Source organism: Gavialis gangeticus, unplaced genomic scaffold (genome assembly GCF_001723915.1).
Source record: "Gavialis gangeticus isolate Ggan-Ray unplaced genomic scaffold, GavGan_comp1, whole genome shotgun sequence".
In the NCBI taxonomy this organism is placed as follows: domain Eukaryota; kingdom Metazoa; phylum Chordata; order Crocodylia; family Gavialidae; genus Gavialis; species Gavialis gangeticus.
In genome coordinates, this window is record NW_017729029.1 from 46,681,799 (window position 1) to 46,700,056 (window position 18,258).

General features: G+C 45.3%; 1 protein-coding gene across 3 annotated transcripts in view; it reads left to right on the forward strand.

Annotated features, from left to right (window-relative positions):
* The window catches only part of CAPN6 (calpain 6), a 144,463-nt gene extending 130,967 nt beyond the window's left edge, over positions 1-13,496 (forward strand). For all 3 annotated transcript variants that reach the window (XM_019521524.1, XM_019521525.1, XM_019521526.1), the window contains exons 13-14: positions 7,694-7,830; positions 9,536-13,496. In XM_019521524.1, coding sequence (XP_019377069.1) covers positions 7,694-7,830; positions 9,536-9,718 — 320 coding nt within the window. In that variant the 3' untranslated portion in view covers positions 9,719-13,496. The remainder of the gene's footprint in view (positions 1-7,693; positions 7,831-9,535) is intronic.
* The last annotated feature ends 4,762 nt before the right edge of the window (positions 13,497-18,258 follow it).

An 18,258-nucleotide genomic window follows, 5' to 3' on the forward strand; every position in this document is an offset into this window, starting at 1 on the left:
GACAGGCAGACTGGCTGGATGGATAGAGAAGACCAAAGGGAGATATGATGACAAGAACAGTAAAAAACAGTGATTTAAAAAAAAGTCTTGTTCATTCCCTCAGAAACTACTGTTGGTTTTAGGGGATTTGTTCCCACCTGTTTTCAGATTCTTTAATCATTTTCTTCCAGTGTTCCCTGAAGTAAAGCAAGAGGGAAAGGGAATTGGTTTCTACCATTTTGTAATTCCTAACACAGTTACAGTGTTGGCAAGATTATTAAAACTAACTCCTGGAGCTGCCAAAATATAGGCTTCAGCTCAGGAAGCAAAATGTGATTTGTTGCATTGTGACACTGTCAGTAACGTACAAGAGGGACTTGCACTCAGCAACTAATAGGAACTATCTACAAAATCTGTGGTTCATGGTCTGAGTCGTATCTTTCTCTGTTTTGATTTTAAGGCTAGCAGCAACTAGTTCTGGGATGGGGGCTTACTTTGAAGAACAGGTAATTTATATTTATTGAACAAGAAAAACATTAAAAAGTGTAAGGAACCTATAGGGATATGTATTATGGAGAGCTGGGCAACATTTTCTAATCAAATATTTCTTCCACTAAAAAAATGCAGATTAGGGATAACTGAATCTATTTGCAGATATATTCCAAATTCATCAAATGTCTTGACTGGAGAAAAACAGGAAAAAAAATTGAAAACAAAACCTGTTCAGTTAGACGTTTTTTAACTAAACATGCTGATTTTTATTAAGTGAAACAATGGGCCATTTTGAACTTTGCCAAATTTACTTACGTGAATGGGTAAAAACCCAAATGAAACACAACTCTTTCGTGAACTTGAAATACCCTTTTTTCTTTTTTTGGTTATTCACTTTGCCAGAAAACAACAACAACAGTTTGTTTCAAGTTGACATTTCAAGTGTTTTCAAACATTTCAAATATATATCCATTTTTATATTTCCGTTCAACAAGCAAACCAAGGAATCAGTCTTTCGTACTGCCCCCAGAGAGAAGTAGGTGTTGGGCATTTGGAAAGACCGGGTTTCTTAGTGCTTTCTCGTGGGAGGAGTCCACTGTGGGCTGCAGTCCTTTGGATCATCGTCCACAATCCTTAACTTTCCCCATTGGTCCTGGAGCATAACGGTATGGATTTTGCTTCAAAGGCAGTAAGCCATAACAGCTTTCTCACTGATCAATACTAGGGGACAGCAAAGGAAAGCGGCAACGAGGAATGATAAGTGAGGGTTTTCCCTAGCATTAGGCATACTCAGTACGATTAAGAGGAAAATAAGTGGACGTGCATGCCCGGTGCTCAGAGGAAGCCTGTTTATGCCCTAAATGTTGTTAAAGGTTGGTTCCTCCTTATACACAGATTACTTTACTTTTCCTGATCATTGAGACCTTGCCTTTCACAATGACTTTCTTCTGTTCCTGTTTTTACCCATTACTTTTTGTTAATGCTTATTAACTCAGGTTGAGGGCTTTTCATTCTCTCCTTTGTAGTGTCCCTAGCCACCTTCTTCCTCACCCGCCCTCTACTTCCATATGCTACACGTAGGCTGAAAATATCAGCTGTTGGTTTTGTATAAGCCAGTTTTAGGGTCCTTTGGGGTGGAGCGACGGTATGGGTGGTAATGAATGTCAATGAGAGTCTTCTGAACACACAGAGGTTGCTGTACTTCTCTCCAGCTCTCACAATTTCTAGCCAAATTCATACTCCATAATGTTATCATGGGGGGTCTCCCTAAATCCTCGCTTGGGATAAGCAGTCATGGATAGGACTAGTTCCCACAGTGCTGTCACTGAAACACCTGTTTTAAACCTCCTTAAATTTGAGGGGGGGGAGGTTAGATTTGGATGTAAAGTTCACTGCATCAAGCCTGTCTCTAATATCTGAGAGTCAAAGACATATTTCTGAGAAAGGTACTCAAAAACTGAAGCAGAGTAGAGCTTTATCCATAGCATGTTTGCTCTGTGGCTTTCTTCATGATTTAGTTATCCTCCAAATGTTACCTCCTGCCAGAGGAAGGCTGCTTTGTTTGTTTTAAAGACATTTGCTCTAATGGCTCTGCTTGCTGCTGCTGCAGATGAGCTGTCCTGTCCAGAAAAGTGACTGATCTTCTGCAGCTGATGAGGTTAACCACTGAGTCTGGCCATTCAGCAACCAGATGCATCTGCATATTTGCTGCTCCTTTTGGAAGCATGCAGTGTTTGAGTAAACTTGTGCTGAGATGTAGCCAACTAATCTCCAAGCCAATTATGGTGGCAGATTTGCAAGGGGATGAAGAGGAGCTGTTTGGCTTCTTCCCCCTTCCTTCCCCTCTGGTTTCCCAAGTCCGTCTGTAAAATTGTCCCAGCTACTGTGTCAGGGTCATTTTATCACAGCTGATTTCTCAGAGCAAATAAGCCTCCATGCTTTGACATGTTTTCAGTGAAGCACCATATGGGATTCACAAGTTTCAGTCTTGTCTTTAACAGCTCCCTCTTTTTCTAACCCAGTATTTTAAATGCCTCTCCCTAACAGTGATGTGATGAACAGAAAGAGCGAAGGTGCAAGAAATGCCTCTGGTGAGGGGAGAAGAGAGAGAAAACATTTCCCAGGGAGGCATTGAGAGCCAGTTCCAGAACATGGCCTCCTTGCCAAGCGGCTAACACCCTTCTGGGCACTGTCCTCTACCTACGTATTGCTTACGTTGCAGTGGTGGCTGCCCATCTCACCCCCGAACCAGGTGTGGGTTGGTCAAACACAGAACAAAGCCGGCATTGTTGCAAAGAGCAATCTAAGCAACTGCAAGCCCAGAGGCATTTCATTTGTGAAGCACAAAGTGACATGTCTCCCCGGCTTTGCCCGGTTTTTAGTTGGTCCAGCTTTACCTGACTGAGCAATGTCAGAACCCATTTCCATGCCACGCAGAAAGCTTCTGTTGGTGTGTACAACAGCAAAGAATATGACTGCTGATTTCTCAGAGGAGATCCCCAAGAAGCAATGACCTGATCACACTTTTCAACTGATTCTTATCCAACCTCTTGACAAAGTCATAAAGAGACTGCGGCGAGCATCTCCTCTCTTGGTGTAGTTGCTTTCATATTAGATTGCAGCTTCATTTCCCCCCTGACATTATCCTTTCCTGGATTTGACATGTCCTCTCTGTGATGAGGCATCAGTCATGGAAGCGTGACTGGGGTTGCTCTGCAGGTGCGACTTTCAAGCCTGAACTGCCAGAGGAATGGGTCTCTGAGTCCCCCTCCACCGCCTTGCATCTTCTGTGGTTACCGACACCTGCGTAAAGTGGGTGTGATAATGCTGCCATTTCAGTAGGGTTAACTTGTGCACTTATGATGCACAGGTATAAACAAACCAGGGGAAAGGGAGAGCACAGTCAGACCCTTTAAAGCTTTAGGGAAAGCATCTTGTCTTGTCACGTATCTTTGGGCATCATATCTCTTTTGAATCATTTTTCTTCTGGAAACTGCAGATCAGTCTGGATCAGCCCTGCATAAGTGCTCTTCCCCTTAGCACCCATCCTCTGACACTGTGAGACACTGAGACACGGGGCCCTGGCCTACGTGGGTACTTCTTATGTTCTTATTGTGTTTCCTGATGAAGTCAAGAATTTGGCATCTCAACCTTGAACGTGGCTGCACTGGCACCTTTCATCCTTTTTTTTTTTTTTTTTAATTACTTATTCTTGATTTCTGCAGCATGCACACAGGTTTATTTAGTTTCTTGCACGTGCTAGCTTTCCTGCTTCTTTTGCTCAATAAATTATCTTGGTTAACAGCTCTCTGTGCCCGGGCAGAGATGCCCATTAACTGAGAATTTGGTGTGTTTCTCTCTGTCTCTTTGCACCTCGCGCTTGCTCTGAACAATCTGCTTTGCAGTCTTGCTCTGGTGTTTGCGTAAGGCTGCAGTACGTGCCAGTGTTTTGTAAAAGACCCCCTCTGACTTGGATCCAGTCCATTTTCAAGAGCTCTTTGCAAAGGGGTGGGTTTTTCTGTTGCTTGTAGCACAGCCTGATGTAACTCCGTATCCCACAGGCAAAATCAATATATTTAGTGACACCAAAATAATCATTTGCTAAAGTAGCCAATAAACTGCTCCCTTCTGCAGTAAGTGTAATATGTTGTCAGGGCAACAGCCCTATTACAGTGATAGCCAGGTTTACTCAGAATACAGATATATGAAAGCCTGGTCCTCTTTCTTAAGTCACACTGGATCTTTCTGTTTCAGAAGCAGCCATTTTCTGGCTTGCTTATGTGAGATGTTGGCATTTGTTCTTGGACCAGGTGGATATATACTAGGGAAATCATATGTGATAATCAATTATTAAATAGTAACAGTCACTGAAATCTGTGGCTAAAAGAAAATGACATTCATATGTCCAGCTCTTTGAGCAAAGCCCAGCAAACAACCGTTTGTGGGGCAGAAAAATATCAACATCCAGACAGGCCTTATTCCAGAAGAGACACCGTTGAATAAAGATGATGAGACACCGTTTAATAAAGATGATGAGAAGTTGCTTATAAAAGGATAATCATCAAGAATCAGTGGATAAGGTGAAAGCATTTTATGTGGGAAGGAGGAAGTCTGGCAAATAGATATTTGCCTTTGCTAGATATGCCTTCATTAAAAATTGGATCCAGTAGTGTGATCCCAGAAGGAAACCTATACAATGCATATGTTGAAATGGAAAAGTAATATAATGCCTGGGTCCTAATTTGAGGCAATCAGAAAATAGCTGTCCCATTCCAGGGGAAATTCTGATGTTTCAAGATTTTGTTTTTGGGACCAATTAAAACAAAAAGTCAAAATTACAAAACCTACCATGGAAAGTCAGCTCTGAAAACAATTTGGTTTGGAAATGACAAAACCATGCATTTCTATAAAAGGGAATATTTTAAATTATGTCAAAATAGTTCATCTAGATTATGTCAAAGTAGGCAGGCAATATTAAATATGCCCTATTAATATATTGTCAACACTATAATATAATCTTCAGATTGAGATGAATCAAAGTGCTGACCTCACTAGAAGATGTTTTACCTTTCTGAGATCCAGTATTTTAACATTATCAGAATGAAATGGGAAAGCCAAAACAACATTTCCTTGATGCTTTCCCATAGAAAGTGTCATCAAGACTGACACATTCCTATCAGGGTTTTAGGGTTGGCAAAACTGTATCTTCTGATATAAAACTGTTTCCTTTGGGACTCATTGTACTAGACCTTGAACTTCTACCACAGAGGATGCAGGCCAGCAGCCTCATGCTCCAAGGCCTGGGCTGGGCCTCTCTGTAGTTGGTGATGTGAAGCAAAGTGGTCTAAATTTTAGAGTTTCTGAGCACTCCTCCTGTGGCCTTCAGTGGGAATTGTAAGATGCTGAACCCTTCTGCCCAGCTATTTAAACCCGACATATGAAGTTCAGCATGTAATTTTATGCTCAAACACAGACTTTGGCGTCAGTAGCTAGAGGATTGATGAGAAGGCTCATGGTTTCATTTTAAAGACTGTTGCATGAACCAGAAAGATGCCTAGAAGAGGTGAGGCAGGGACATGCCAAACCAGGAGGGGATGAGGCATTGTGGCCTCGTGGATGTATTAGACTAGAAATCAGGAGGCATTGCTTCTTTTCTCAGCTCTATCACTCTTTGCTTGTGGCTTTGGCGGAAGGGTTAGTTGCTTTGCCTCTGTGCTCTCTGTTTCCCATCTGTAAAAATGACATTAATAATATTTTTCTTCTTTTGATGAGCACTGGGTGCATGCCTAGCTCTTATGCAGAGATGAAGGTTGAGAATGTGGGCACTGTATCCTTTTATTTAATGGAGCTGTAAGGTTAGCAAAGCTGTTCTTCATATAGATGGCCAAGTATAAATCACCTTTGATTTACTTTGAACTTCCCCAGGCTTCCTAATAATAGCAGTGCCAGTCCATTCATTTTGCAAATACTCTTTTAAGCAGTGCAGGATGACAAATGGGCTCCTGCTTTATGGTGAAAGGCAAAGGGAAGGACTTTTTCTAGGCATTCAAAGGGGTGGGGAGCAGGAGAGTTCTCCTTCATGATGCAAGGTGAAGACCATAGCGACCATGCTTCTTGTTGCAGGGGACAGAAGGAGAACATCACTCTCTTTGACAATAAAAACATCTCTGTATCTTATTCTCATTCACATGCTATTATTTGAGTACTTGCTATTAGTTACTTTATATGCAGCCTTTGCCTGCAGGCGGGCAGGACCTGGCAGGTGAGGCCACAGTAGCATAATGATTCCCTGCCCCTTGCACCTCTCCCCTGGTCCTTCTGCACAGTGAGCACACAATGACACAACAAAGGGGAACATCATGGCTGTGAAATGCCCCATTAAGACTCTGCTTTTCCACCTGGGATCCTTTTTGTCTGCTTTTTGGTCTTGGCCGCAGTCCTATCTTTTCATACAACTTGATCTCTGTGGCAAGCTGACAAAAAGATCATTTGTCAGTTGTGTAAGTATGGTAGGGCAGAGGTGGCCAACGTGTGTTAGCACACATGCTGCAAGTGGCATGAGCATCCTGTATGTGTGGAAGGCAGTGGATAGGGGAGGGGACAGGCAGCACAGTAGGAGATAGGGCAGGAAGGAGAAAGCAGAGCAGCAGATTGGGCAGAGGAAGGGGACCAGAGTGGCAATCGGGGAGAGCAGGGAAGCTGTCGTGGTGGCAGCTAGAATGGCATAGCTAGGATTCTCACTAGGTTAAAAATGGCTCTTGGTCTCCATTAACTAGCTGCTGATCTGAACCCTTGCAGGCTGGCCTTGCACTTAGACAAGAGAGAAAGCATGAGCAAGCTGGGACTTTTTACTACTCCCAAAACTCATGTGACTCCTTCAAGTGAGCCCTCTCTCTTGATTATTGAGGAATGAGCAATACACTGACTCATCAGACCTTCTCTCGGGACTTTGGACCAAACTCTTATCATGCTTTGGAAACCTTTAGATCCTGTTTTCTCCTTCCTCTGTTTAGCATTTCCCTGCCCTCCCGTCCATCCAGCCAGTGTGGCTCAGTGAGCAGACCAGTGGTGTGTTACAAGCATGGGAGTAGCAACGCAAATGCCGTAACACAAATTTGGGAGGATGATGCTACTGCTGTGCAAGCCTTTGGGCCTGCTTTGTGGGCATTTAGATACTAGATTTCCATTATTCAGACTGAGGCTGAGACTCAGTGATGATGTGTAGAGGAAAAGTATTGCACCTTTTTCCTCCCACCACCTCAATTCTCAAGGCAGCCATGGCTGAACTTGTTCACCTCCGAGCATGGAAAAAGTTTTTATACAATAATACAATACAGGCATTATGAAACTTGGAGAGGTGCTGCTTGCATAGATGAGTTGAGTAGGAGTCATCTATGGTGTCATTTTCTAAACATTTTTCGGCAGAAGTAGCCAGAAGCTCTGAAGATGGAAGAATTTAGTCTCCAAGGGTGGAGCACAGGGTGGGGAGTGACCTCCTCTTGCTATGGGCCAGTGACAGGACAGGGTTTTCCCAAAGCCTGGGCTCACTTGCCTTCTGACTTACCATCTACTGAAGTCCCAAGCCTGGTTGCTTCTGCAGGCAGGAGACCCTTGTTCCCTCTGACTCACTCCTCTGTCTCTCTGAGTCTGGGACAGTTTCTCAGCTATTCCAAGTGAAAATTGACACTCCAAGTCCCAATACAGATTTTTCTCACTGTTTCAGGAGCAGACCCTTACCTGATCATTAAATGTGAGAACCAGAAAGTTCGCTCTGCTGTCCAGCAAGACACTGTCAATGCCATTTTTGACATGCAAGCAGTTTTCTACAGAAAGAACATGGACTGTCCCATTACTGTCCAGGTAAGGAAGAGAGTCTGCATGTGCTGCAGTGCCGGCAAAAAGAGGAACATTATGTGAGGGGGGAAAGCTCACTTCCTTCCATGGTATCTGCCTGTATCTTAGTGACATAAAGTAGCAGGTGGTTTTAAATAAATTTGACTTTGATGGGATGAGGGTCTGACAAGCATTAACTGTTTCTTCACTAGTTTGATACCCAGGCTGCGAGAATCACTGCTTCTCCATGACAGCACTGGCTGGAGCAGTTCAGCTGTTTATACTGACCTTTGTATAGAGACCATATTTATTTGTATACTGCATGCTCCTGAATAAGGCAAACACTTTGTTTTGGGAAGGCAGAATACAGAAAAAAAGACTTGAAAATAAGTAATTTAATAGAACAAGCAATACATTGCATAACACTGCTTTGTTCGTATCATGGTTGCATGTATTCACATATGCTATAAGACTGACTCAGCAAGATTAGGGATGTAGGATAAGACAACTGGATATTATGGTACATGAAGAAGGTTACCTAGCCATACATCAAAAATGCTTTTAATCAATGCTGTTCAGAAATCCCTTTCTTCTTTTGAGACCCACACCCCAGCATACAACTTCTAATTTTCATGGGAACGGGTATGTGTGGTATTCAAATAAATATGGTGCTTCCTCTCCATGTAGTAACTATTATTGGTACCCAAGACTTACATGGCAATCTTCATTTGTGGACCTCAAAGTATTTTACAAGGGTGCTAGAGTATCTTTACCCCCATTTTATAGGGGAGAAAGAAAAGTGAATTGATTTGGGATGCCATGTCTTGACACCTGGCATTCCTAAGCTGAACGGTACCTCCTTGGTCCCCCATGGGCAAAAAAAAATGAGAGAAGAGCTATCATCATAAAACTCAGAATATAGTCATGGGTGAATGTAACCTGAAAAAACAGCTGACAAGAAGGGCAGGTTTGTGCATCATCACAAGCAGGTTTTACTCTGATTACCCGTGGGTACCAAGGCAATACGCCTCCTATCTTTCTACAACACTCCACTCAACCCCTTTCACTTTCCCAGCTCAACCAAGAACAATTAGAGTAAACCAGGCAACTACTTCAGTAATCAGGGGCTTTGCACTCCCAGCCAGATCCACATCCCCAGGAGAACTATGTGCTTCTCTAGCAACACAAACCAGCCTCAAAGCTGCTTGTACTTGGCAATGGTGGATTCTCCCATGTGGTGAGGTAGAGCTGCCAAGGAGACATATGTGGGTCAAAGGAGGCATGGACAAAACCCAGCTGCAAGAGCAGTTCCCCTGGGGCTATAACTAGTTAAGCATAAAGCAGCCATCCGGGGGCAAGGAGGGGTTGTGAGGTGGAGATGGCATCTTATTAGGTGCGGGTTGTTATTGTTGCTGGACCCAATTATCCCATTTTCATTCATTTTCTAGGTAGGATGCAACCTAGTGAGTATTATTATGAGTTTGTGTATTCCTCTATTTTCATAGATTCATAGACGCATAGATTCATATTTATTTGCATAGCATATGCATAGTATAGAGCAGGCATCAGGCCCTAGGAAATGAGCCCCATTTAGTACACACCCTTCCTTCCTTCTGTTCCAAAGGGTTGATACAGGTGCCCCTCACCTGCCAGGGCTCTCTCAGGCCGTATTTGAAAGGAAAGCAGCGTCTTGGCTCCAGTTATTTCTTCTCCCTCACAATTGTGTCTGTAGGTCTGGAACAGCAACATCTTGTGTGACCAGTTCCTTGGACAAGTGCTGCTGGCAGCATTGCCCAGTGACCCCAGAGAACAGCAGACTCTGCGGCTCCGAGGGAAAGGCGGCGGAGAAGCAGACGAAATGCCGGGTCACATCACCGTCAAGGTTGTTTCCAGCGACGACTTTATGGAGCTATGAATACCAAAGCCCTGTGGACCCAGACAAAGCTGTCACCTCGCAGCTGGGGGCCTTGTCTGTGCTTTCAGTGTGAGTGACTTGGGAGCAAAAATTGCACAAAACCATAAATCATTTTAAAAGAAAAGCCCCCTTGTTCCCCATTTCAGCACAGCTATAAGCAGGAGAGGATTTTATACAGAAAGAAAATATATCATGCAACAACTATAGTAGTAGGGGGCAACACTAATTCAGTGACCAAGCTCGTTACAAACCACCACACTATCTGTCCTTCCCAGATATTTGGTGCATCGCTCTATATCATGGCACATCATATTACAGCATATCTGACTACTTTTGGAGGGCTTCGGTGCAATGTGTTTATGTTATATTTTTTTATGGCAATGAGAGTGGAGCCAGACAGGAAAGAAGCTGATTTCCATGGTGACACCTGGGAGGGTAAGGGGCAAAGGTGGCATCCTGGGCCCAAATGCTTGTCCACTATTGGAAACGTTTAATAGCGTGGTTTTCATTTATGAGGCAGATTGTTCTGGTCTTAAATGAGTTGAAACTGGCTTCCTTTTATATAATGCTACAATTGCTCTTATTAATGGTACTCTTATTATGTGATTGTCTCCAGTGAAATGTCACTGCTCGAGGCATCAGAGCACTTATTTTGCATAGGCCTAGGGAACCCTGCGGAAGAGGAATCCCAGTGTTCAAATAGCAGTAGGGCTAAGCGGTTGAACAGTGTAACTAGTGTGAGTTTTGCCCGGGCAAAGACCACTGGACTTACCCTCATATTCTTTCTTCCTGAGCCAGCCAGCAAGCTGAGGTCTCTGACCACGAGAAGGGCGCCTACAAATCCATCAATGGCTTTGACCTAGCAGAAACTCAGTAAGAAGAGCCTCTAGTCACAAGAGCCTCTCTGAATAGCAGTTTGATACGTGAGACACTTTACCAAAGGGCTGTCCTTGTTGTTGAACATCCCCTTCATGCCACTTGTACTGCTGAGCATGGTACCAAGGATTCGCTGTAGGAGGACACAGCCCTCCTGGGGGGGGGTCTGGAAGGTAGAGCTGTAGTAGGCTAGCATTTTTTTTATCACACCCTATTTTGTGTGAGGGACTAATAGCCTTTAACCGGCTGTATCATAGGACTAAGTTCTCCCACAGAGTTGGCCGGGATAGAAGCTTCCTTCCAGCCTTTGCAGGTAGCCTACTAGTTAGGTTTCCCTTGAACAGAAAGCACCTGTGCCGTTGAGCGAGGTAGCAAATTCTAGGCGTAAAATCAATTCATAATGAACTCCAGACCCTTCACCATTCGCCTGTTCAGTGTTCGTGTTGCAAATTCTGCTCTTGGGGTTCAGCTTTCAGCTTTGCATTCAGACAACAGCTGAATCCTGGGTAGGGCTGAATTTTCACTCATGCAGAAGTGATGCCAGGCATCTTGTGAATCTTTTTCTAGTGGGTGAAATGCTTTAGGGCAGAATTACATGAATATTTCTGCAAAATATTGTGAGGATTTGTTCTGCAGCTTGAAACACCCCGCTGGCCCTGTGTGAAAATGAGATGAGTGGTATCCTGAGGCAGGGAGGGAAACACACAAATGAATCCGCCGCTGTGCTAGTTGACTGCCATTGGCTTGGTTTCATGTGTCAAATCTTCACATCCAGATTTAGCCCTGAAAAGGCTTGTGACTAACCAGTTTCACATTATGCCGGTATATGCACGCATTTTGCATAATTTGCATAATTGTACTCTCTACAAAAGAATGGGTTTCTGGATATTCTTTTGGGAGAGAGAAGTATATATCTGCGGGAGTGTAAAGGTCCAGCTTTCCAAGACAGCTCAGGCCCTGGACAAGCAAGAATGCTTTTAAGGGCCAGGTACAAACATCACAAAGCATCTGGGCTCTGCTTGAGGCGCTGCTGGCAGTTACCAGGCCTGAGTCTCTTTGCCCGCTATTTTGACACCCTTGTAACTCTGGTGTCTACAGTGGAGTTACTCCAGACCTGCAACAATGCAAGCCAGCAAGAGACTTGTGCTCTTCAGGTGCACAATAATTATGCAAGGTCCCAGATTTTAAGACAAAGCAACTTTCTGAAGTCTCACCAGCTGGCAGGGAGGGATGCTCAGGGTAGAGCCTTGTCAGGCCAGCAAAGCCTCCACTGCATGAGCTCCAGGAGGACCCAGAAAACAGATGTTTAAAGTGGAGCAGACAATAAAAGCTGCTCCTGTGGACTGAATCATATCCTAGTCAGCAGAACTGTCCCCTCAGCAGTGCACCACTCTGAAGTGGGGTATGGCCCCCAGGTAGCGTCATGTATCCGTTTGTTGGCAGAAGCCCTTTGCCTTTTGCAAAGTAAAAGAAACACGGGCTACAGCAGCTCCTGTGTGCTTGCCTAAGTATACACAAAGGTACAAAGCAGCCCAGCTTTCTTGTAAAGGTGCTAGAGACTGCAAAAATTACAGTCCCAGAGGTGCAGGTCTCTACCCTGTGGCGTGCAGCTATGCTGGCCTGGCAAGAAGGAGTGGTAGGGAGGGCTCGCCTAATGTCATCAAAGCTCGGGTGGTTCTGTTGTCTCATTCCCTTCTTGCAAGGCTGTCCCACAGAAACAGAGACAAGTGTTGACTTAATGATACTAATAACTGGTAAATTCAGACAATGGAGAGGGAGCATTGCCTTGGGCATGGTTCCAGCACAACACCATTCCCTGGCATGTATGAAGGAGTTGGGCATTTTATGATCAATAGGATTATCTGTGGTTCTGCATTAATTAGTGTTTGGAAATGAGATGTCAGTGTAACAACAGCCTGGGCAGCAACAACAGCCTGGGCAGCATTTGCCTATTAGCAGGTGTTAATGCAAGCTGGGGAATGCCCATTGGGGTCTGTGACTCACGGAGGCAGCTGACTGCCTTGTTACCCTACCCAGCCATATGGAAGATGGAAACAGGCCCTGGTAGGGGGAAGAAGCCACACTTAGCTGGGTGTTGTCTGTTCCTGAAGCTAGACCCCAGGAAGATGAGGTTGGACCAGTAGGGCTGAAATGGCATCTTCTCATGGCACTATGCATCTTCTTGTGTCTGTGAGGCTAGGGTAAGTAATGGGTGTCTGCTTATAAGAGAAACATCACGCATTAAAGTCATGGGCATCGCTACAGAACACACGAGTGTAGAAAAAGCAAGTGTAGTATCAAGCAAGAAAAATTTTTTGAGAACAGACAAAATGTTTGGCAGTCCTGCCAGTGGAAAGGCCTCAGGAAGTTGAATGGATTTGTTCTGACTTTTTTAGAGCAAGACTTCTTTTGGTTTCCATACATTCTTGCCCTTGGTAGGAAGGCAAGGACTGAGTAACACAGAAACAGAGAGAGGCCAAGCCAGGCTGTAGATGCACTCCTAGGCCTCCCTGAGCTGGCTCCGTTAAAGTGTTCAGTGCTGCCAGTTTGCAAACACTCCTGCTTAACCTTTTCTTTGCCTTCATTTGTACCCTGCAAGTGAATTAGACATGTGGTTACTGCATCTTTGGCCCAAGCCCCACCGTGTCTTGGATAGAGTGAACAAAATCCACAGCCAACCTCACTGGGGCTTTGCCTTCCCCTCCCCAATGTGATCTCTAGCCCTTCTCTTTTCTGAAGCTCCCTTCCCTCCCCCTCAGTCTTCTCCTCTACGGTCACTATTACAGCACAGAAAATGCCCAGTTCCTCTCCCCTCAGCCAAGCGTAGGCCGATGCTGATTTATGGCTCCCTGGCTCACAGGACCAGTCATCTCCAAGGAGAATAATAGATTGAATTTGCTGAGCACAAGGCACGGTAATGTGTCCAGAGTTGGAAAGGAACCACTTTGCTTGGGCTTTAGTTGTTTGTCTCAATTAAACCCTAACAGTTTCAACATATCCCATTCTCCAGCATAGGCGTGGTAGACATAGCTTTGCTCTAACACAGCTCTCCCTGCCCTACAGGACACATTTTCATTGGGAAATGCAGGAGGGAGGAGGACAAGACTTGTGTGTGCTAACAGGAGGTGTCTGGGGGCTAAATATCACAAGCAGTGCTCACCGTCTGTTAAATATTGTGACCGTCTCTCAGCTCCTTGGGGAAAATGGATCAGATTGACAGCAAGTTAGCACAGCTCCATCACCTTCGATGTAGATCTGCACAGCAGAAGACATAGCCTGATAGAGTCCCCCGCATTTTCAAAGTCAGCACTATAACTATTATGCCATTTTAGCAATTGCCACTATAGTGTGGGGCTTCACCGTTCCTCCCTCAGCATGGTTTTTCTCCTGGCGTTGCACTGGTGCAGGAGCATGGGCATGGTACTCTCGTCCACTGCTCCCCGCTGCACCTGAGGCTGGATACTTCAGCTGGGGGAGCAAACATCCCCATATCCACTGAGGCCTGATTCTGTGCATATGCTGGCTTAAATCAAGAGAAAAAAAGCTTCACAGCTGTGTGAGAAGGCTCAGGGCCACATCCTTTGCTGATGCATTGTAGCTACACGAATTAAATAGCTGGAGCTCATGTACTAATTTGGCAGTACTAAGGCAGTATGTGGTGCTCCCTGGTAAACAGCTTCTTGCGGGAAGCATGTGAATTGAAAGTGCTCCTCATCTTATTTTCACCGAGTCACACTCCCTGCCCCGTTTACTGCTCTCGTGTTACAGATGTGGTTGAGACCAAAGCGGTTGTGCTGGGATAGGCACCAGCTGCTCGTTCCACAAGTTAGTTGTGGCTCACGAGAGGGTGAACTCCTGTTACCCGTTTGGACTGGCCACCGTTAGCAGTCACTGCCCTTTGGTTCTTGTGTAAAGAGTACAAGTGCTTCCCGATGGGCACCCTGGGTTCATTAAGCATAGTGCCAGCAACTCTTCTTCCAAGTCTGGAGAAAAGCCCAGTTCTCTATTGTGCCCCAGTGCTAGTAAGGTGTCCCTCACAAGAAGGTCTGTTCCCACAAATGCAGGCACTCGTGACAACACACTGCACCTGCCTGAATCAAGCCTTGGCTTGCTTTCCACCTTCTGCTTGCTAAAGGCCTCAGTCACAGCCCGGGTGCCCATCATAGAGGACAGTCCTCTGTCCTCTATCGATACAAAACCAATGCCTTTATGTCCCCTATTTTTCTCTTCCAGAGTAAAATAGAAGACATAAAGGCATCTGGTCTCGTATCAATAGAGAACAGAGTAGCAGAAAACTGAAGTGTCCTCTATGATGGCTGCCCTAGTCAAGGCCCTCTAGGGTCAATGAACTTCGGTGAGCATTTAGATAGGTCCCACAGCAGCGCGGGTTGAAGTTTTCAGAGGATTTTAAGCATGTCTAACAGAAGCAAGGAGAGCCTCTGAAAATCAGCACCCGCCCACGCCCCATCACCAGAAGTACTTTAAACCAATCACCCTAAATTAACCCCCCACCCTTTGAAAAAAGTAGGTGTTAGATATCATTTGAATGCAACTCTACCATGGGGCTGTGATACTCAGCTGGGCTCACACCTGCTGGATGGATTTCAACTCTTGCACACTCTTGTTTTTCATGCCGTATAAGCATTTTACATCATTGGTACTTTTATATTGTGGGAGATCATCTCTGTACTTGCTAGAGAATAAACTTTTTTATTACGTTATCTGCACTGCTGTCATTTTTGTTAGTGTAACTGGGGATGATAAAAAAACACAAAACAGGCAAGCCGAGCTAAGGAAAGGAAGCTTCCACAGTGACAGTCTTCCAGTCAGAAACTAGAAATTAAAACTAGTTTAAAAGGCTGGGGTGAGCACTCAGTTGTCATGACCCAACTTGCCCACGAGGTGGCAATGCTGCTTTACTGTTCTCAGAAACCCTTCTTTTTTCCTTTTGCTTTTGCTTTAGGGTGGTCTAATCACTGTACAAACAAAGCCGGTACATCACTCTCTTCTTTGTAGTAATGCATCAGTTGCTCCGTCCATGACAGTGTTTCTCAGCTAAAGAGGAGACGCACACGCCTTTTTACCTCCTTGCCATCAGAGAAGAGCTAAAGTGAGACTTGAACTTGGGGATGTTTGATCCTGTTTGGGCATGCCCCATTGGCAACAGTGGTCCCTGATGCGACCCCCAAAAAGCAGGTAACTGAAACCAGCCCTCTTCCTTCAAGTCTACTTTTCTGGAGAAGACTTTCTGTATGCAAAAGGGGAGCTTTACTGCTGGCTCAAGGGGGCAGGGGGGAAGCAGGAATCCCTGGCTTGTTGGTTCAGCTTGCTTTCCCGGCTGGCTCCAATTCTAATTTTTTCAAGCCCAGTCCAAGGACCAATGCTCATCTCAGCCAAGCTGGGTGAACCAAGCATAACTACATTGACATCAGTGGGGTTTCCTTCCCTACTCTGGCACATAGAAGAGGGTAGAAAATAGATACCCCCCTTCCCTCTTTCCCTGGCATTCAGTGGTGGCTTCCTTACTGGCATGTAGCTTTGCATTCCCACTCTATTCCTAATGGGGCATGAAACACAAACTCAACCACAAGAACCCTGACCATATGGGGTATCTACACCAACCCTGCCTCCCCAGCGCTCAGCCCACCCAAACGCACCTCCTTCCAGCTGCCAGGCCACCACAGACAAGCACCCGGCCTCTCCTCCAGGATGCAGACTCTCAACACAGCTAGACACGAACATCCAGGTGGTGGCCAAGTGCTGAAGCAAGTTCAAAGCAGCTCAGAGCCTGACTTCCTACCTAACAATGGACTTGCAGAGATGTAGTTAGGTGTGTTAGTCTGAAGGCAAGCTGGACTTGCATCCTAGGTAGACTTGCATCATAGACTAACTGAAGTAATTTTGCTGCAGTACAGCTAGTGCAGAAAGAAGTCCTTTCACAGTGTCATATATCTACTTTGGTTAGTCTAGAAGATACAAGTCTACCCTACTTTCTAATGGACTTGCATGCCATGCAGCAAAACTGCTCCAGAGTTTCATGTCTTGTTACGAGTGCCCGGTGCTTCCCAAGCTAAAACTCCATTCTCTGTTCCTAATAATTCTGGCAAACTGTAGGCAGAAATGTTACACATCAGCTAAGGCAGGCACAGGGACAAACCATCCTGATGCACAGGAAGATAGCAAGTATGGCAGAAGATCAGCTTGGCTTAGCAAGGAACTCTTCAGTGAGCTAAACCGTAAAAAGGAAGCTTACAAGAAGTGGAAAGTTGGACAAACAACTAAGGAGGAGTACAAGAGTTTTGCTTAGGAATTCAGGGATGAAATCAGGAAAGCCAGAGCACAATTGAAGTTGCAGCTAGCAAGGGATGGGAAGGGTAACACAAAGGGTTTCTCCAAGTACGTCAGCAACAAGAGGAAGATCAGAGAGGCAACTTAGTGACAGATGATGTGGAAAAGGTTGAAGTACTCAGCACCTCTTTTTCCTCAGGCTTCACAAGCAAGATCAGCTCCTACACTACTGCACCTGGCAACACAGTTTGGGGAGGAGGTGAGCAGCCAAAAGTGGTGAAAGAACAGGTTAGACATTATTTAGAAAAGCTGGATGTGTACAAGTCCCTGGGGCTGGATGCAAGGCACCTGAGGGTGCTGAGGGAGTTGGCTGAGGTGATTGCAGAGCTGCCAGCCATCATCTTTGAAAAACTCATGGCAATTTGGAGAAGTCTTGGATTATTGGAAAAGAGCAAATATAGTGCTCTATATAGAGCAAATATAGGAAAGCTAAGGAAGTACGGGTTGGGTGAATGGGCTGTAAGGTGGATAGAAAACTGACTAAATCATTGGGCTTAGAGGATAGTAAGCAATGGCTTGATGTCTAGTTGGCAGCTGATATCAAGTGGAGTGCCTCAGAGGTTGATCCTGGGGCTGGTTTTGTTCAATACCATCAGTGACCTGGAAGATGGGATGGAGTGCAACCTCAGCAAATTTGCAGATGACACCAAACTGTGGGGGAAGAATGGGGAAATAGTACACTGAAGGGTAGACTTGGGATTCAGAGAGACCTCGACAAATAGGATTAGACTAAAAGAAGTCTCCTGAGGTTCAGTAAAGACAAGTACAAAGTCCTGCACTTGGAACAGAACAATCCCATGCACCAGCGCAGGCTGGGGACTGACTGGCTAAGCAGCAGCTTTGCTGAAAAGGACCTGGGGGTTACGGCAGACAAGCTGGATAGGAGACAACAGTGTGCCCTTGTTGAGAAGAAGGTTAATTCTTCTAATTCTAAGGCTAATTGTGGGCTGCATTAGTAAGACGCCCCCCCCATATACACACACTACAGAAAGGATGTAGACAAATTGGAAAGTGTCCAGCAGAGAGCAACAAAAATGGTTAAGGGCCTGGACCACAAGACTTACGAGGAGAGGCTGAGGGAACTGGGCTTATTTAGTCTGGAGAAGAGAAGACTCAGGGGGGATTTAACAGCAGCTTTCACCTACCTGAAACGGGGGGGGTGGGGGGGACGGGTCCAAAGAGACTAGAGCTGGACTGTTCTCAATGGTGGCAGATGACAGAACAAGGAGCACCGGTCTCTGTGGCAGGCCAGTAGGGGGCACTTCTGCACCAAGCCACCCACCTTACTGCACCCGACCAGCTACCAAGCTCCGAGT